Source organism: Gopherus flavomarginatus, chromosome 2, assembly GCF_025201925.1.
Source record: "Gopherus flavomarginatus isolate rGopFla2 chromosome 2, rGopFla2.mat.asm, whole genome shotgun sequence".
Taxonomy (NCBI): domain Eukaryota; kingdom Metazoa; phylum Chordata; order Testudines; family Testudinidae; genus Gopherus; species Gopherus flavomarginatus.
The window spans coordinates 152,211,554-152,231,510 of record NC_066618.1 but is presented as its reverse complement, the minus strand read 5'-3'; the positions used below and the strand labels follow the sequence as shown (position 1 = coordinate 152,231,510).

General features: G+C 53.3%; 1 protein-coding gene across 2 annotated transcripts; it reads right to left on the bottom strand.

Moving 5' to 3' along the window:
* Positions 1 to 3,665: 3,665 nt before the first annotated feature.
* Positions 3,666 to 19,641, bottom strand: NEURL3 (neuralized E3 ubiquitin protein ligase 3). 2 transcript variants are annotated; one of them, XM_050937530.1, is made up of 4 exons: positions 19,488 to 19,641; positions 7,253 to 7,753; positions 6,384 to 6,458; positions 3,666 to 5,767 (listed from the first exon to the last, which is right to left on the bottom strand). In XM_050937530.1, exons 1-4 carry the CDS (start codon positions 19,513 to 19,515, stop codon positions 5,235 to 5,237), a joined length of 1,137 nt encoding a protein of 378 aa, XP_050793487.1. In that variant the 5' UTR covers positions 19,516 to 19,641; the 3' UTR covers positions 3,666 to 5,234. The 2 variants fall into 2 exon arrangements, 1 of the variants encoding a protein (XP_050793487.1); XR_007772276.1 differs by lacking the exons at positions 3,666 to 5,767; positions 6,384 to 6,458; positions 7,253 to 7,753 and adding an exon at positions 16,438 to 16,680.
* Positions 19,642 to 19,957: the final 316 nt, after the last annotated feature.

The following is a 19,957-nucleotide window of genomic DNA, read 5'->3' as shown; positions in this document are numbered from 1 at the left end:
GAGCCCCCTCCTGCACCCCAAATCCCTCATCCCACACCCCAGCCCAGAGCCTGCAACCCCAGCCCACAGCTCTGACCCCCTCCTGCACCCCAACTCCTTGCCCCAGTCCAGAGCCCCCTCCCACACCATGAACCCCTCATTCCCAGCCCCACCCCACAGCCCTCACCCCCAAACCCCTCTGCCCCAGCCCCATTGAGTCATGGCCATCAACAATTTTCTTCAACTGGGTCACCAGACTAAATCAGTGGGCCCCAAACTTCTGAGGGTTGTGCCCCCCTTACCCTTGTCTTTGCCCCCGCAAGACCTCCTGGAGCCAGGGCCGGGAGTGGGGCCACAACTCGGTGGGGGGGGCAGACAGGGGTGAGGAGGCCGAGGCTGGGGACACAGCCAGGGGCCAAAGCTGGGGTGGGAGTGAAGCTGCAGCCAGACGGCAGTGGCGCCGACAGCTGGGCTTGCAGTTACATGTGGCTCTGCTCCCAGCCTCACTCCCAACCATGGCCCCAGGCTGGGATGGGAGCCATGGCCAGCTGCTGAGGCTGGGGGCTAACGTGGGGCCGGAGTGGAGCCGCTCTGAGGCCTGGGCTAGGGGCTGGGGATGGGGAGAGGCTGGGTGATGCTCCCTCCCCGCCCACATGGGGGCTGGCCTGGGCCCTGCATCCCCCCCCCGACATGTTCCTCCATGCCCCCCTATGGGGAGCACGCCCCACACTTTGGGGACCTCTGGACTAGATGATCACAGTGGACTTTCTGGCCTTGGCATCTATAACTTTTCATGGCTCCATTGAAGTCAACATCCCAGGTGCTACTGCAAGACACACAATACATCAACATGTGTGGTGGAGCCTCGCCGAGCGCCTGTGGAAATTAGCACACGCACTCAGAGGAACTTGTCTGTGTTGCACTTTTCCAACATACCCAGTATGGCCATGACCAGGTGTTTAAACCCTGCCTCAGGCCTCGCACCATCACAAGGTTTTAAGGGATTCGTTGGGTTTCTGCAGCTCTGGGGAACACACAAGTCATGTTGTGGTTGGACAATGACTCACCGGTGTGGCGCCTCCTGCTGGTTGTCCAGGGAATTAGCTCTTCCAGCCCAGAGTACCCTCTGCAGGCCAGTGTCTCACCTGCCACTGGCCCCCCATGTCCCTCCCAGACCCCAGTGCCCCTCTCTGTCAGGATTCTGCCCCCAGCAGTAACTCCACAATCTGGGTCTCCCCACCCTCTAGCCCCACCTTGCCTCAGTGGCTACTGCCAGTCTCCATTTAGCCCCCGCTCCCTGGGGCAGACTGCAGCCTATAAACCACTCATCATTGGCAAGAGGGGGTTGGACCAGCTGCCTCTGGGCTGCCCCTCTGCAGCCCCAGTACCCTTTGTGGGCCCTTAACTCACCCTTCAGCTTTTCTAGGCTGGAGTTCCCCAGCTCCCTCTGCCCTTCCCCAGCACTGCTCCACCCTAGGTACCATCCTCAGCTTCCCAGGCAGTCGAGTCCTTCTCTTTCTAGGGAGCTGGAGAGAATGTCTGAGACCTTCTGCCCCACTGCCTTCTTATAAGAGCCAGCTGGGCCCTGATTGCATTGACTACAGCTGTGGCTGCTTTCCCAATCAGCCCAGCTTTTCCCCTGCCATAGCCCTCTCCCAGGGCTGCTTTAAGCCCTTCAGGGCAGGAGCAGGGTGACCACCCCACTACACACGTGTTTAAACTTTTCGCCACAACCAGAAGGGTTAAAAACATACTTTAAAATATGTGAGCTGAGAGTCTCATGTGATCACATGACTCCAGGAGCTGGAGTTTGAAGAAAACCAAATACCATGAGACTTAGTCACTCTTTAAATTCTAGTCTAGTCATGGTCTGAGAGGGTCAGTGGGCCCCAAACCAATGACAGATGTCACGTGAGGAAGAAAAGAACACGATTAGGATCCTCCCCTGCCCTTTACGCCATTTGGTCAGGTGGCCTCTGAAGCTCTTCTTGGGCCGGATCCCCTGCAAGTGCTAACAGGCAGCCCCATTGGCTTCAGTCCTGATTTACAGCAGCTGAGGTTCTTCCTCAAAGCCTCCTGCAGTTAGGATCCTGGTAATAGGAAACCAATTCACAGAGTGATCAGTGTGGTGTGTTTCCTCTAGGCCAGAGTCCACTGAGGACAGTCCTGTGTGCAGGTGATTGTGGGACTGATTTATGGGGAATTGGTTACTCACAGCCTGCCAGAGGGCATGAGTAACAAAAAAATCCCCTGCACAGGCCTCCTGCAGTGACCATGCATGCCCCAGGGATGAGGCACCCGAGGCAGTGAGTGCAACTATTGTTTAAGCCCTGAGGAAGCAATCAGGTTCCCCTCTTGGGGATGGGAGGGTTTCCCAGAGATCCGAAGGAAGGAAGGAAGGAAGGACACTGCTTCTCCAGCTCAGAGCAGGTCCTCGGACTCTACTGCAATACAAAAAACAAACCAGCATAATCAGCGGGACCCTGGAGTTGCAGCCTGGTCAGTACATTCCCACTCTGTCTCACGTGAACACAGCTTTGTCCATTGCAAGGACACACTTAGGTTTCATCTGCGCTGTTTGCAGCTACACCCATGCAAACCTCTAGCACAAGGTGCAAAGAAAGCCCTTTGGAGACAAGCCCCTCTCTCTGGGGGTGGGGGGGAATGTGTCCAGAGCATGAAACAAAGTGTTTTGAGGCCAGGGTTCCAGTCCCAGCTCTGGTGCTGACCCACTGCATGACTTTGGGCCAGTTGTTTCACCTCACTGTGTGTTTTCCCCACTGGAGGAGGAGTCTGGGACCCAGCCCTGCCTTTGCTGTGTGTTGCCGTGGCTGTGCCAGAGCAGCCCAGCTACGCCGCTGGAATGTAGACTGCAGTCCCACCCCTGTTCCGCCCCTTCTTTCTGCAGCCCCACCCCATTCTGTCCCTTTCCCCTGTGGCCCTGTGCCCATTTCACCTACAGGTCCCTCCCATTGCCCCCCCCATAGCAACACTGCCGCCTCCCCCCCACACACACTTCTGCTGGGGCACGAGGTCAGGGCGCTGGGGTCTCCCCTGACTGCCTCGTGGCTTCTGCCAGGTCTCCAGGCTTCCAATTTCTGCTGGGGCTCCCATTTCCCATGGTGCCCCAATTGGCTGGGGCCCCTGGGCATGGGCCCCATGAGCCCATTGGATAATCCGCCACTGTGCCTATGCCAAGGCGTACATCTCTCAGGGGGTGGGGTGGGGTGGGGTTCATGCATATGTTGACCTAATTTTTAGGGTGTAGACCAAGCCTGGGATGACAAGTGCTCCGGCAGCAAGCAGGCTCCTTGATGCTGTTCACGAGTCTGATGGTGCAGGACCGGCCTGTTTCGTTGTTGTGGGGTCACTCCGCAACACTGGCTGCTCCCATTTGCCTTATTAGTATAAAAATGGTCTCAAAACATCTAAGAACCTCGGAAGGAAGGACCCAAACTCGGGAAAAAGGCAGAAGGAAAAGGAAACTGGACCTCTCTGGCCTCAGACTCCAAGGATCTGATGTGGCCGATAGCCCCTCCTCTTCCTTATACAACAAACCTCTATTCACAATACCAAACCTGGCAAGCATTCCACACCTCCCATAACGCAGGAACTTCTGAGTCCTTAGCCTCGCTGTGGGTGGAATGATCATTGAAGACAAACAGAAATCCTCGGAGAGACCCAGGCCATAAGAAATACAGTTTATTAACAGTAACAGACAAGCCTTTGGCAGCATGTCCATATGGACGCGAACGGCACACCCTTCTCCCATCGGCATGCGGGTGGTTTTAAAGCTTAAGGTGTGAGATTTTCAAAGGAGTCACCGAAACACCCCGCCCAGCTCATGATAGTAAGGTATAGTGGTCAGGGCATGCTGTGCATGGGGCGTTGTCTTCACCCTGGATCTACCCTGGGTAACTGGGGACAGAATCTGGCCCGGGGCTTTACGTACTGTCTTACATTTGATCCCAAATGCTGGTGCCTGATCCAAAGCCAACAGTAAACAATACCCAGCACTCAGATAGCACTTCTCAAGCATAGATCTCAAAGCACTTTACAAAAGGGGTTAGTGGTATTACTTTACAGATGGGGAAACTGAGGCACAGCGAAGGACAGGGACTTGCTCAAGGTCACCCAGCAGGCCAATGGCAGGGGCTGGCATAGGACCCAGGATCAGGCCCTACCGAGTGACATTTGTGTGACAGTTTGTCACCAAGGTGACTGTAAAGCAAAGGTCCACATCTCCCTCCCATGCATCCCTGGGTGTGGGTCACATGAGTGCCTAGTGTAGGGAGGGCTGGCTCCATGGAATTCCCCTCCCCAAAGCAGCAGGAAAGTCCAGGTATTTTCCACTCCCCCAGGGTGCTCAGGCCCCTGTGGTCTGGCATCCCTCCCCCTCACTGCAGGAGGTAGGAGGAATTCCCTTGCGTTAAGAAAAGCTGCTGTCCCAGTTCATCCCAGCTTCCTGGAACCTGAGGCCCCCGGCTGACCCTGGATCCATCTGCCCCGACGAGGCCCATCTCTGTCATTCAGGGCTTCATCAAAAGCCCCTCAGCACAAATGGAAAGGCTCCCACTGACTCCCATGGCATCTGGCCTGGCCCCAAATTCCTGAGTAAGTGAAAGCCGCCCACTTGGCTGTGACGCTCTGGGCAGGCAGGTTGAGTTCACTGGGGGAGATGCTGAGTGCACGTGTGCGTGAGACACACCAAGCTGCACAACGGAGCTAGTTACCCGCTGCGGGGAGGGACTGAGAGCCCATTACATTTACATACATTTCAGCATATATACAGCGTTAGCCAGAGCTGCTCTCTCCAGACATGGGTGGATGCTGCTGGGACTGACGTTACTACAGGCAGTAGTGCTATTTACATGGGCAGGAGATGAACTGGGCAGACTAATTCTGGCTCCCATGAAAATTTCCCTGCCTCCCCACTCCATTCTCCCTTCTGGCTGACATGTCCCTGCTCTCCCCAGGGAACAGTGTCCACCCCACTCCAGGGGCGACAGGGGGCAGAGGAAAGGCTTGGTGGGGCCAGGAAGGCCTGTCCCCAGAGACAGGCCGGAGCAGTGGAGTTCAGACCTAAATCTGAGTCCCACATAGTGCTGCTGGGGTCTGGAGCTGGGCTGTGGTTTGGGCTCCCTGCATCTGAACTCCCGTTCCTGGCATTGACAGAAGGCTAGAGATTTCTCAAGGGCTATTCCCCAGAATACATGAGAAACAACAGGAAATTGGAGCCTCCTGATTTTGGCACATCACCTTCCTTGTTTCTGCTGGGCTGAGTCCCTCGTCATGGGGGCTGCCCCCCGGCTCCCCTGCTCTGTGCGAATTGCTTGTGTTAAGAACAGCCCAGCCAGGGAGAGTATAGGAGAGTCATCACCTGTGCAAGGTGCAGAGAGTGAGGGGGGAGAAGACATGGCCAAGACCCTCACAGCAAGGGGAGCCAGCAGCAGGGTTGTGCTGGGGGGAAGAGCTCTATCCTTCACTGGGGCAGGTTTCAGAAACCCCTCCGCCCCCGCTTCCATCCATCCGCCTGGCCATGGTTGGTTCCCAACAGGAGGACATGATCCAGGAGCTGGAGCTCCCAGGATGACCTGGACGATGTCCTGTATCTTCTCCCGACAGAAGGGGCAAGGCTGGTTGTTGTGGAACACCTCCTGGGCACAACAGTGGCAGAGAGTGGCATGGCCGCAGGGCTGCAGCAGAGCATTGGCCTCGTGTGAGCAGCAAATGACACACTCCTTCGCGTCACCTCCCGAGAGAGAGCTGTAATCTCTGCATGCCGGCGCTGCGGAGACAGGAGCATGGCGTTAAAGGGTCAGGCGAGGCATCTTCCCCTGCTGGGCTAATGTCCTGCCCTATCCCACCCCTCCCAGCCCTGGAGAGCTCCTGGGCACTAGTGAGCTAGGACCAGAGAGATTTCCCCTCCGTCTTGGAATGACCCCCCTACACACACACACAACCGCTGCAACAGTGGTCTGGTAAGCTGTTTGTAGACACACCCTCAGCTGACCCAGTGACACAGCCTGTCCAAGGGCTGTCCCCTTCGCTTCCGACCCTGCACCTGGGGCTGCAGTTAACAGTCCCTGGCTGCTCAGGTGACCCTCAGTGGTTAGTGAAGGTGAGGGAGCCTGTCTCTGCTGGGACTTCCAGAACGGACAGATGGGCAGCGCTTCCACACTGCCAGAGCTCCTAGGGCTACAAGGGCCTTCTGTCCAGGAAGGCTGACCACAGGCCAGGCACAGCACCCAGCGATGAGATCCTGGGCTGACTGGACCACTGAGCTGAGCCAGTCTGGCCGTTCTCATGTATGTTGGGACATGGCCCATCCCGGGTTGGCTCCATGCCCCAAGAGGAAATGGATCAGAAGGAGCCGGTGGTCAGAGCCACCTTCAGCCACTGACCATGCGGCCTGGCAGGATACGATGGCCTGGGGGCTGGGGCAGGATCACAGATGCCTCCACTGGGCCTTGTGGGATCTAGATGAGGAAAATACAGAGTCCAGGATTAGCCTCAACAAATATAAACCCCTCTCAACGGACCCCAGAGGGAACGAGTCCCTAGATGCTCACTCCAGGGGGCCAGAGTCCACCCTGCAACAGCCCCCTGAGCTGCCGGGCCAGGCCCTCCAGGGCAGGTGTCTGTGCCGAGCCCCAGAGGGTCAGGAAATCGGATCGCATCTCCCAGGGAGATCGGCGTTCCTGCAATGTGGGAATCCCCACCCTCTCCTCACACCCACCCTCTCCCTGCCCCCCGAGACCTCCACCATGGGCAGAGACAGGAAATGGGCTGGGATTAGCCAAGGGCACAAGGGGGGGCAGGGGCTCAGGGGCAGCTGGTCACATAGATCCTTCGGCCTCCTCTGAAATCCCCCCCAGCCAGGGTGTGGGGCAGTGTGGGCAGCCCCCGCTGTTACTGGGGTGTGAGGTGGGACAGTCCCTGCAGTCAGGGGTGTGTGAGGTGGGGCAGTGAGGGCAGCCCCCACAGTCAGGGGGTGTGAGGAGGGGCAGTCAGGGCAGGGCATTCTGCCTCTCTATGCCCACACTCCAAAGGGTAGCTGTGCCTTGCAGAGCTCCCCCTGTCTGAGCCAAGCAGGGCAGCCAGTCATCGCCATGTCTGTCATCCCCTGGCTTTCCTCCCTGTGCTGCCGTCAATCCCACCCCTTGTGGGGTGGCCCCTGCAGCTCAGGCAGGAGGGAATGAAAGATCTCCCCAGATGTGCTGTGTGGACCATGAGCCCAAGGCATCAGTCCCCAGCGCTGCTGCATGCTCACCCAGAATCTGAACCGCCTTGGTCTGTCCATAGACATCAATGATGGCCCAGAGACGGCCATTCACGGGGATGCCCTTCAGCAGGGGCAATTTCCGGGCCTCTTGCTGGCTGCGGAAGAAAACTCTGCCTCTGTGGTCCACCCAGAACGTGAGGATGGTGCCTTCCTCTATGCACTGGTCCGGCAGGACTGCAGCCCAGGTTTTCCCCTGCATGACCAGGTGGGGGCATGCAAATGGAGGGAGGTGACCAGGGTCCATCTTGGAGGGGTCCATGGAGGTGAAGCCCACCCTCAGCCCCCCATGCCAATGGGGCTCCTTCTTCAAGATCTTCAGTGTCACCTTCTCATGGAGCTGGATGGGCCGGTTGGTGAAGACGATGCCATCATGGAAGCTGCTGGCCCGCTCAGCCACACGGTGGAACTCATCCAGGAGGACCTGGGAGCCATGGGTGAAGGGGTGGAAGAAGAGGGCCTGGGAAGTGTCCCCGTCACTATTCTCCACGCCTGTGTGAGACACAGGAGGAAGGAATGAGCTAGTGATGCTCCGTGCAGCTGCTAGAGGTTCTGTGCCCAGTCCTGCCAGGCCAACCATCTGCAGCCCCATCTAACCAGTGCACTCCACCCCCTGCCACAGGCCCTCCAGGATTGAGGGGCAGAGTGCTGAAGGCTAGGCTCCAGTGTGACACCATGGCCCCCCACTGACTGCCATGGGGTTACTCCACAGCTACGCCCGTGCAGTGTTTGCAATGTAGGGGTCACAGCCACCTTGCCCTTCCCATAGTGTTAAATGGAAGGGGGTTCTGGCGAGATGGGGGAAGTGTCTTTGTCTTGGAGAGTCTGAGAACCCCTGAGAGCAGACCCCTACTTATCTGTAGAGACCAGCCTCCTCCCTGTGCTGCTCTGCCTCTGAACCACAGGGCACGTATCTTGCTCCCACCATCAAGTTCAGAGTGTACTTGGGCCCATCTTTCTGCAGGGTTTCAAGAGCCTGACCCCAGTGCTGTCTTCCCCAAGCCACCAAGCAGAGGGGACCATGCCAAGAACTGTCTGATCTGTCCGTTTCAAAACCCCACCCACCAATGCCAGCAGGGTCCTCTGCCCTCAGGGACTACACCCTTCTTGACCCACTCCCCATGTTCCTCTCCCCACAGCCTTCTTCACATTATGCACCAGGGATCCCTCAGCATACCATGGAAGCAACACTATCTCCCGAGCACATCAGTTCAGTCCTTCCTACCTCGTCTCCCTTAGCCCTACCCTGGAAGGGCCCGGTCTCCTGGGTTGAGAGGAGAATTCAATCTCCTAGGCTGGAATTCCCCTCCCCTAGGGAATTCCCTGTGTTGATCTGATCCTTTTCCCAGGCTGTTTATCCCAAGGAAGAAAAGCCCATCTCCCTGCTGTGCACTATCTCTCTAGGCCAGCTGCAGCTGCAATCCTTGTTCCTCCTTGGCCAGGAGTCCTCTCTCTTGAGTCATAGATACTAATCATGTTGAGAGGAAAAACAACCGTGGGTCTTATCTGAATTCACTGTGGATTTTACTTTAAGCCAGAAAGAAAGTGAAAGGTTCTGAGCCGGGCAATGAGAGATCTGGGTAACCAGGAGCACTGGGGCACTGTCAGGGTCATTCACTGGGAGAGGTTTGACTGCCCCACTGGGGAAGGATATTAGGGGCTTGGTCTTATATAGGCAACTATGACCTCTCCTCTCCTGTTTCCAGATTTATCACCCTTGCTGTCTGGCCAATCATGGGGAGCAGCAGCTAATCACAACCCTAGAATATATCTGCAGCCTGGTCTTGTGACTCCACTGGCTCCTGAACAGCCAGCTGGCACACAATCTATGTAAACAAATGCGGCTTCCTCCCCAGGTACTACGCTGCCGGGAAGAGGCATTTGAGCAGCTAGAAAGCTGTTATGGCTACACCTACACTACAGCCCATGGCGGCAGAACTTACATCACCCAGGGGTTTGAATAAACCACTCCCCTGAGCGACTTCTGTTACACTGACCCAAGCGCTTGTGTGCACAGTGCTATGTCGGTAGGGGAGTGTCTCCTCCCGCCAAATAGGTCCTGCCGCTCACTGGGGCTGGAGGGGTTAAGCTGATGGGATAGCTCTCTCTCACTGGCCTGGGTCCAGCTGTGCCACTGTAAACCCTAGAGTAGTCAAAGCCTTAGGCTGGGGTTTTCAAAGGCCTAAGGGAGTCAGGCACCAAAACCCCACTGGTTGTCAGTGGGAGCTGGGCCTTCTGAAGATTCCAGCCTTAGACACGATGGTGACGGGCGCCAAAGCGAACTCTAGCCAGACAGGCAGCCAAACGATCTGCGATTTTGCCTGCTTCTCCACCCCCTAAAGATTCTGGCCTGTGCCCGAGTGAAAGAGCCCTCTAGCCCTGCGGCTCTCAACTGGAGGCTCAGGGGGCCGTGAACAGGTTTTGGGGTTTGTCACAGAGTCCCCGGGCGGTGCTCTGGAACTGCTTCCCACCAAGCCAGTCAGGACTTTGGGGAGCCTCCTCTCCCTTGGAGCAGACTGTCTCCAGGGCAAGAAGGTCACACGGCTTCACCTCCTGGGTCTCCCCTTGGAGCATTCAGTATCCTCTGCCCTTCCATGCGCTTCCCACAGCGAGTCCACCCTGGCGGGGTCCTGGGGAAGCCAGAGGGTCCTGCATCCCCACTTCGCAGTCAGATGTGACTCTCAGCCAGCCAGTAAAACAGAGGTTTATTAGATGACAGGAACACGGTCTAAAACAGAGCTTGTAGGTATAGAGAACCGGACCCCTCGGCCGGGTCCATTCTGGGGGCCAGTGAGGCAGACCCCCACGTCTGCCGTCACTCCTCATCCCCAGCCAGCTCCCAAACTGAAACCCCCTCCAGCCCTTCCTTCTCTGCTGAGTCCTTTCCCCGGGCCAGGAGGTCACCTGACCTCTTTGTTCTCCCATACCTTCAGCATCTCCTTGCAGGGGGGAACGACCTGGGCCATTAGTTGCCAGGTGACCAGAAACTGAGGCACCCACACAGTATTCTGAGGAAACATTAAGAACAGTCCCACTTCCTCACAGGATTCCCCCAAAATAAGTGTGTTCATTTTCCTGAATGGTACACTGGAACCTATCGGCTACAGCAGGGCTGGCGTTAGGGGCCAGCAACCAGGGTAATTGGCCATGTCCCCATGCCACAGAGGGCCCGCATGGCAGGGCTCAGGCTTCAGCCCCGGGCAGCCGGGCTCAGGCATATTAATATTTGAACATAATATTCAGGTTTTTTTATTTTTGTACCTATATTATCTTTTTCTTTTGTATATTATCCAGGAAGTTTTTGGAGAGTGTTGGGGACAGCTTCCTGGTGCAAATGCTGGAGGAACCAACTAGAGGCCGTGTTCCTCTTGACCTGCTGCTCACAAACAGGGAAGTATTGGTAGGGGAAGCAAAAGTGTGTGGCAACCTGGGAGGCAGTGACCATGAGGTGGTCAAGTTCAGGATCCTGACAATAAGAAGAAAGGAGAGCAGCAGAATACGGACCCTGGACTTGAGAAAAGCAGACTTTGACTCCCTCAGGGAACTGATGGGCAGGATCCTCTGGGAGGCTAATATGAGGGGGAAAGGAGTCCAGGAGAGCTGGTTGAATTTTAAAGAATCCTTATTGAGGTTGCAGGAACAAACCATCCCAATGTGCAGAAAGAAAAGCCAATATGGCAGGCAACCAGCTTGGCTTAACAGTGAAATCTTTGGTGAGATTAAACACAAAAAGGAAGATTACAAGAAGTGGGAACTTGGACAGATGACTAGGGAGGAGTATAAAAATATTGTTCCAGCATACAAAAGTGTAATCAGGAAGGCCAAAACACAACTGGAGTTGCAGCTAGCAAGGGATGTGAAGGGTAACAAGAAGGGTTTCTACAGCTTTGTTAGCAACAAGAAGGTGGTCAGGGAAAGTGTGGGAACCTTACTGAATGGGGGAGGCAACCTAGTGACAGAGGATGTGGAAAAGCTGAAGTACTCAATGCTTTTTTGCTTCGGTCTTCACAGACAAGGTCAGCTCCCAGACTGCTGCACTGGGCAACACAGTATGGGGAGAAGGTGAGCAGCCGTCAGTGGTGAAAGAACAGGTTAAGGACTATTTAGAAAAGCTGGACATGCACAAGCCCATGGGGCCAGATGCAATGCATCTGAGGATGCTGAGGGAGTTGGCTGATGTGATGGCAGAGCCATTGGCCATTATCTTTGAAAGTCATGGAGATCGGGAGAGGTCCCGGATGATTTGAAAAAGGCAAATATAGTGCCCATCTTTTAATAAAGGGAAGAAGGAGAATCTGGGGAGCTACAGCCTCACCTCAGTCCCCAGAAAAATCATGGAGCACGTTCTCCAGGAATCCCTTTTGAAGCACTTGGAGAAGAGGAAGGTTATCAGGAACAGTCAACAAGGATTCACCCAGGACAAGTCATGCCTGACCAACCTGACTGCCTTCTATGATGAGATAACTGGCTTTGGGGATATGCAGAAATTGGCGGATGTGATATACCTTGACTTTAGCAAAGCTTTTGATATGGTCTCCCACAGTATTCTTGCCGGCAAGTTAAAGAAGTATGGGCTGGATGAATGCACTATAAGGTGGATAGAAACCTGGCTAGATTGTCGTGCTCAATGATAGAGATCAACAGTTCGAAGTCGAGTTGACAGCCAGTATCAAGTGGAGTGCCCCAGGGGTCAGTCCTGGGGCAGGTTTTGTTCAACATCTTCATTAATGATTTGGATGATGGGATGGATTGCACCCTCAGCAAGTTTGTGGATAACACAAAGCTGGGAGGAGAGGTAGATACAATGGAGGGTAGGGATAGGGTCCAGACTGACCTAGTCAAATTGGAGGCTTGGGCTAAAAGAAATCTCACAAGGTTCAACAAGGACAAGTGCAGAGTCCTGCATTAGGATGGAAGAATCCCATGCACTGCTACAGGCTGGGGACCAACTGGCTAAGTAGATTGTCATGGAGTGTGGCGGAGTCATGGCCCTATACCCCCCACTTTCTGCGATTCACCAAGACTCTCAGCCAGCCAATAAAACAGAGGGTTTATTAGACGACAATAACAAAGTCTAAAACAGAGCTTGTAGGTACAGAAAATAGGACCCCTCAGTTAGGTCCCTTTTGCGGGGCAGGGAGCCCAGATCCCAGTTCTGGGCCTCCCTCCGTTTCCCCAGCCAGCTCCAAACTGAAACCCTCTCCAGCTCCTCCTCTGGCCTTTGTCTCTTTCCCGGGCAAGAAGGCCACCTGATCTCTTTGTTCTCCAACACTTTCAGTTGGCATCTTTCAGGGGAGGGGCCAAGGCCATCAGTTGCCAGAAGACAGGGTGTTGGTCATTCTCTGTGCAGACAGCATCACATTGGCCCTCTAGGGCTCTGCAACAATCACACACCCTTATCCTACCACCTAGATACTTAAGAAATGCATAGGGAAACTGAGCACCACATAGTGTTCAGAGAAAACATTAAAAACGTTCCCACTTTTGTCATAGCAGCTCTGCAGAAAAGGACCTGGGAATTACAGTGGACGAGAAGCTGGATATGAGTCAAGGTGTGCCCTCGTTGCCAAGAAGGCTAACAGCATATTGGGCTGCATTAGTAGGAGCATTGCCAGCAGATCGAGGTAAGTGATTATTCCCCTCTGTTCAGCACTGGTGAGGCCACATCTGGAGTATTGCATCCAGTTTTGGGCCCTCCACTGCAGAAAGGATGTGGACAAATTGGAGAGAGTCCAGCAGAGGGCAATGAAAATGATTAGGGGCTGGGACACATGACTTATGAGGAGAGACTAAGGGAACTGGGGTTATTTAGTCTGCAGAAGAAAAGAGTGAGGGAGGATTTGATAGCTGCTTTCAACTACCTGAAGGAGGGTTCCAAAGAGGATGGAGCTCAGCTGTTCTCAGTGGTGGCAGATGACAGAACAAGGAGCAATGGTCTCAAGTTGCAGTGGGGGAAGTCTTGGTTGGATATTAGGAAAAACTATTTCACTAGGAGGGTGGTGAAGCACTGGAATGGGTTACCAAGGGAGGTGGTGGAATCTCCTTCCTTACAGGTTTGTAAGGTCAGGCTTGATAAAGCCCTGGCTGGGATGATTTAGTTGGGGATTGGTCCTGCTTTGAGCAGGGGGTTGGACTAGATACCTCCTGAGGGCCCTTCCAACCCTGCTATTCTATGATTCTATTATTATAGATGTGTGTGTGTGTGTAGCTGTATAACTATCCATTTAATGCAGCTGTTAAACCACTGGCTATGCAGTAAAACAGTTGTTTTAGCATGGCTGGAGGGGGCATGGAGTTTTTATGGCATGTTGTGGGAGGTAGGGGGGCCTCCAAACCCCTGTTCTAGAGGGAACATGTCTCCTAGCCCCACCTTGCTCCAGCACCGGAGCCTGGCCTGGACTAGGCTGTGCTGGCAGGGTTGAGAGGGGAATGTAGTCTGTCTAGTGATTCCTTCTGGGGAGGAGGGAAGAGGAGAATGCAGAAGAGTGAAACAGAGTGAGGGAAAGAGAGATAGCCAGGGCTTTATGATATGGCCTGACATTCTCCTCCCAACCCAGGGCACAAGTGAAATTAGTTTGGTACCTAAATGAACCCCCTTAAACAAGCACTGAAGACCCTATTTGTGTCATAAAAGCACCACCCAGTGTGGCCATCTTTCTGGTCTTGGATTGGTCAGCACACAGGGGCATGAGCAGAAGGGGCTGCAGATCAGGAGAGAGAGGGGGAATCGCTCTACCATCAGCACAAGTTCTCTGCGGTAGGGAAAGGCTCATTCCTCAACATGGCAGATCCTCAGCTGGTGTAAATCGGTGCTACTCCATCCATGTCTCATTGTGCAAAAAGGACCTAGTGATTTAGGAGCCATTTTCAGAAGGGACTTGGACAATTATGCCCCTAAGTCCCATTGACTTTCAATGAAATTTAGGCTCCTAAGGGCCAAATTTGTAACCACGTTTAGGCACCTAATATGCAAATAGGTGACTCGTGAGATTTTCAGAAACTCCTGGGCTCCCATCCCATGTGAATTTCATTGGGAGCCAGGTGCTTTGCAAATCCCTGCAGGCACCAAACTGCATCTATAGGGGCCTAAACCCCTTTGAAAATCTGACCGTAATTGACTCCATTGCTTTTGAAAATGGGACCTACTCTCCTGCATCATTTAAGAATGTTACTCATAGACCCCAGCAACTGAAGCTACAATTTACCCCAGGTGCAGATCTGGCCCATGTCATATCTGTACAGCACACAGCATAATTGGATCCCTTTGATTACGGCCATGAGGCGCTGCTGTAACATAGCTACTGATGCTAGAGTAGCTCTCAGCGGTCTGGCTGGAACTCTCAACTCTCACCTGGCCAATGTGAAATCTGTCAAATCAAAAGGCTTCCATGCCATTTCTGCCAATTCTCTCTGCACGTAGCGAGGCCAAGGCCCTGGGACCTTTCCAAGGAAAGGCTGCCTTCGCTCACATGCAGAGAATGCCTGTTCAGCCAGATTCCAGGGCTCCTCCTGACTTCACCCGCTCAGGTGATGGTGTGTTCCTAACAGTTTGTTCAGGGTGCCTGGACAGCTGGTTGCTCTTCTCCTTCCCCTAGTCTGGGCCCAGACTCCCTGCTTCGCTGCACAGTGAATCTGCCCCCCTCCCACCCAGGAATGACTCCTGACTTACACCTTAGAACAGGATCAGGCCCCTTGGCTTCACACCTGCAACCTCCTAGGTTTGCCCCAGGGTCCTTGGGCACACCTGTCTGGCAGCCCCCTCCTCCCTTCCCATCAGATTCCTCCTTCACCAACCCACCTCCCTTGGCTGGTCTCCACACCACTGATCACTGTGCTCCCTCCCCGAGCTGTTGCCTGTGTTCGTACTGGGTATGAGTAACTGTAAACTCCTCGGGGCAGCGGCCTGCCATCCCTGATTGTTTGCTTAGGCCTAGGCACTGCTACTCTCACTGCCTGCATGGCGGGAAATCCTGGCCCAAGGCCCCGTTATGCCAGGCGCTGTGCAGGCGCAGAACAGAGACAGCCCCTCCGGAAGCCACTTACAGGCTCTGCAAACCTACAGTATGCTCCCTGAGGGCTCGCTGTCTCTCTTTCCTCACCAGATCCTGTCCTGGCACCAGTTGAGGGGAGCTCCCATTGAACTCAATGGCCGTGGGCACCTGGCATTGGCCATTGTTGGAAGACAGGATACTGGGTAGATGGACCTTTGGTCTGACCCAGTATGGCTGTTCTTATGTTCTTATGCCCAAGACCCTGGCTAACAGGACCCAGTGCCTGTCACCTTTCAGACTGGCTCACTCCAGGCCCTGGTGATACAATTGGCATTGCCCCAGGGCTGGGCAATGAGTGCGGCTTGCTGTGCCCTGTCCATGCTGGCCAGCAGTGCTGTGAATGGGAGACAAAACTTGGAGCAGAATGTGGCCTGGATTATACCCACTATTCCTGCCACTCCCTCGCTACAGCCGCTCACAAAGCCATATCTGAGATTGCTACATCAACAACAGATACAATATGTAGTGCTGGGAAAGTCCGCAATAACATGATTTATGGCACTGCTACTGTTCTAGGTAGATTAGCTATTGCTGGAGATAAGTAACGTGCGCTCAAGCCGAGGACAAACACAGTGGGTCTATTCTTACATGAGTTCCACCAACAGCCCGCAGCTGGAATGTTGTGGAGACTGGGCAGGTCTTGGAATGTATTGGAGACAATTTTTTATTTCAGAAGGTGGAGAAAGCCAAGATGGGAGAGGGTGGTCCAGATTTGATTTTGACAAATAGGGAGGAACTGGTAGAGAATTTGAAAGTGGAAGGCAGCTTGGGTGAAAGTGATTATGAAATGATAGAGTTCATAATTCTAGGGGTATGTCTACACTACCTGCCGCATTGGCGGGTAGCGATCGATCTATCGGGGATCAATTTATTGCGTGTAGTGTAGATGTGATAAATTGAACCCCGATCACTCTCCCATCGACTGCTGAACTCCAGCAGTGCAAGAGGCAGAAGCTAAGTCGACGGGGGAGCCACAGCCATAGATCCCGCACCACGAGCACATGAAGTAATTTTAATTCGATCTAAGATACGTTGACTTCAGCTACGCTATTCTTGTAGCTGAAGCTGCGTATCTTAGATAGATTTCCGCCCTCCCACCCTCCAGTGTAGACCAGGCCTAAGGAATGGTAGGAGGGAGAAGAGCACAATACAGATAATGGATTTCAAGAAGGCAGACTTTAGCAAACTCAGGGAGCTGGTAGGCAAGATCCCATGGGTAGCACGTCTTAGGGGGAAAACAGGTCAAGAGAGTTGGCAGTTTTTCAAAGAGACATTGTTGAGCGCACAAAAGCAAACTGTCCCACTGGGTAGGAATGATAGAAAGTATGGCAAGAGATCACCCTTCCTTACCAGGAGCTCTTCAATGATCTGAAAATCAAAAAAGAGTCTTACAAAAAATAGAAATGAGATCAAAATACAAAGGAGGAATATAAACAATCAACACAAGCATGTAGGGACAAAATTAGAAAGTCAGCAGCACAAAACAAGATTAAACTAACTAGAGATATAACATGTACCAAGAAAACATTCTACAAATACATTAGAAGCAAGAGAAAGACCAAGGACAGGGTGGGCCCGTTACTCAGTGAGGGGGTGGAAACAATAACAGAAAATGCGGACATGGCAGATGTGCTAAATGACTTTTTTGTTTCAGTCTTCACCAAGAAAGTTAGTAGCAGCTGGACGTCTACCATAGTGAATGCCAGTGACAATGAGGTAGGATCTGAAGCTAAAATAGGGAAAGAACAAGTTAAAAATTACTTAGACAAGTTAGATGTCTTCAAGTCAAGAGGGCCTGATTAAATACACCCTAGAATATTCAAGACAGAGGCAGAATATGAATTTGTGGGGCCCTGCTGACCCCTTCCACCTGCAGCACCTCTGGCCTCCCCCACCACTCCTGCCCAGGAGCAAGGTCAGGGCGAAAGGGCTTGTCCTGCTCCACCTGCCCAGCACTCTTGCCGGGGAGCAGGGCAAGTCCCAGTGCTCTGACTGTGCTCCCCGGCAGGAGTGCCGGGCAAGCAGGCAGAGCAGGTTGGGATGCAGGGGTGCCCATTTTTCTGGGGTCACCCAATTGGCCAGGTCCCTGGGCATGTGCCCCATTGGCCCAGTGGCTAATCCACCACTGACTCAAGGAGCTGACAGAGGAGATATCAGCCATTAGTGATTATCTTTGAAAAGTCATGCAAGTCGGGAGAGATTCCAGAGGGCTGGAAAATGGAAAATGTAGCGCCCATCTGTAAAAAGGGTAATAAGGACAACCCAGGGAATTACAGATCAGTCAACTTAATTTCAGATAATGCAGCAAATAATTAAGCAATCAATTTGCAAACACCTAGAAGATAATAAGGTGATAAGTAACAGTCAGCACAGATTTGTCAAGAACAAATTGTTTCAAACCAACTTGATTGCTTTCTTTGACAGGGCACCAAGCCTTGTGGATGTGGGGGAAGTGGTGGATGTGATACATCTTGACTTTAGTAAGGCTTTTGATATCGCCTTGCATGACCTTCTCATAAACAAACTAGGGAAATGCAATCTAGATGGAGCTACTATAAGGTAGGTGCAAAACTGGTCAGAAAACCGTTCCCGGAGAGCAGTTATCAGTGGTTCACAGACAAGCTAGAAGGGCATAACGAGTGGGGTCCCACAGGGATCAGTTCTGGGTCTGTTTCTGTTCAATATCTTCATCAGTGATTTAGATAATGGCATAGAAAGCATGCTTGTAAAGTTTGCAGACAATACCAAGCTGGGAGGGGTTGCAAGTGCTTTGGAGAATAGGATTATAATGAAAAATGATCTGGACAAACTGGAGAAATGGGCTGAAGTAAATAGGATGAAATTCAACAAGGACAAATGCAAAGTACTCTGCTTGGGAAGGGAGATGGAAAAAAATTGTTTTTCTTAACCTCTGAGGCTAGGACAAGAAGCAATGGGCTTAAATTGCAGGAAGGGAGGTTTAGGTTGGACATTAGGAAAAACTTCCTAACTCTCAGGGTGGTTAAGCACTGGAATAAATTGCCCAGGGAAGTTTTGGAATCTCCATCTCTGGAGATTTTTAGGAGCAGGTTAGACAAACACCTGTCAGGGATGGCCTAGATAATATTTAGTTCTGCCACAAGTGCAGGGGACTGGCCTAGATGACCTCTCAAGGTCCCTGCCAGCCCCATGATTCTAGGATTCTGTTCAAACCAGCTTACAGTGCTCTGGGAAGGTGAGTCATGGCCTCCTAGCACTCCTCTCCACTCCCATCCTTACGGTGAGCTACCTGTCTTGGGTATCGCTGTGTCCCCATCACCACAGGCACTCAGCACCGCACAGTCTGTGACACAGTCTTACACATGCCTGGATGGCAGGGCAATGAGCCACAGCAACTCCTATGTAATCTTCAGCACCAGCCCCTACTCCTGGAGCTAAAGCAGTGGTTCCGCAAGCTGTAAGGAACGGCAGCTGAGGGATGCTTTGCTGGTTCTAGCCTGGCCCTTAGATCAGCTTCTGCTCTGCCACAGACTCCGTGGGCTTGACTACCCAATACACTGGTCCACCCCAGAGGGGATCAATTCTGGCTGGTGCCAGCTTGCTGCTTGCTAACTGGCTTGTGTGGCCCCTGCTGCACACCCTGAAAGTTCTCTAGTGTGTGTGTCACTCCAGCCCTGCAAACAGTGCTCTGTTAGCCTGCACAAGGGCACCAGCAATGTCCACACAGGCCAGTCACACACACACTCAAATGTACAGCCCTGTGATGCGGACTAATGTAGCAGGCAGGCAAACCTTTTGTCTCCCTGCGCTTGGTCCGTACTCCAGCAATAGGGCTAACCCCACAAGAGAGGATACCTGGGAGGTGCCCAGTTCCTATGGTACTGGGGAGCAGATAAAGTCCATCTACAAGTAGCACCTGGCAGGCTGGGGCAGCCCCAGGATTTGACATGATCAGGGTATATCACACAGCCATGCTCCACAGCTCTATCCTTCCACTGAGACTGGGCTGAACTCGCATCCCAAATGTTGGCATTTAGCTCAAGAGCCAGGTTGCAATCCACACCTTAGGCATTTCACCCATCACTTTCCATCCCCCACCTGCCAGTGCAGGTGTTGCTTTGCTGTACCGCAGGCAACTGCATCTCTCTCCCCCGGGTGACAGGACCATGCAGTGTGTCAGGATCGTTCCCTCTTACCTGGCTGCTGGCTTGAACTGATCCCCATTGCAGGCTGGGTGAGGCTTCTCTTCACAACCTCAGGCAGCCCCCAAAGTCGGATTCTGTCCTCTCGCCTCAAGAGGGATCAGGAGCTCCAGCTGTGCAGTGCCGGCCCCCATGCCAGCCAGACTCATTTTTATAGCAGCTCTGTGTGGTGATCAGGTTACACCCCCAGCGAGTAAACAACTGACACTCCCATTGTCACATGATTTGACTGTTTGTGCTTTGAGGATTACCAATATTCATTTTAAACTGACCAGCTGGCTTCGTGCCCAGAGGAATAGTAGGGATTTTCCTGCCTCCAGCAGTGCTCCCATGGCTGGGAGCTGATCTCACGGTGAACAGAATCCTGCTCCAGGTACTTTCCCCTAGAAATGCAGGCAGCCTCAGAGATTAGGCTCTGAACTGGGATGGTGCTCTGGAGCTTCTAGTGTCCATGTGCTGCAAGC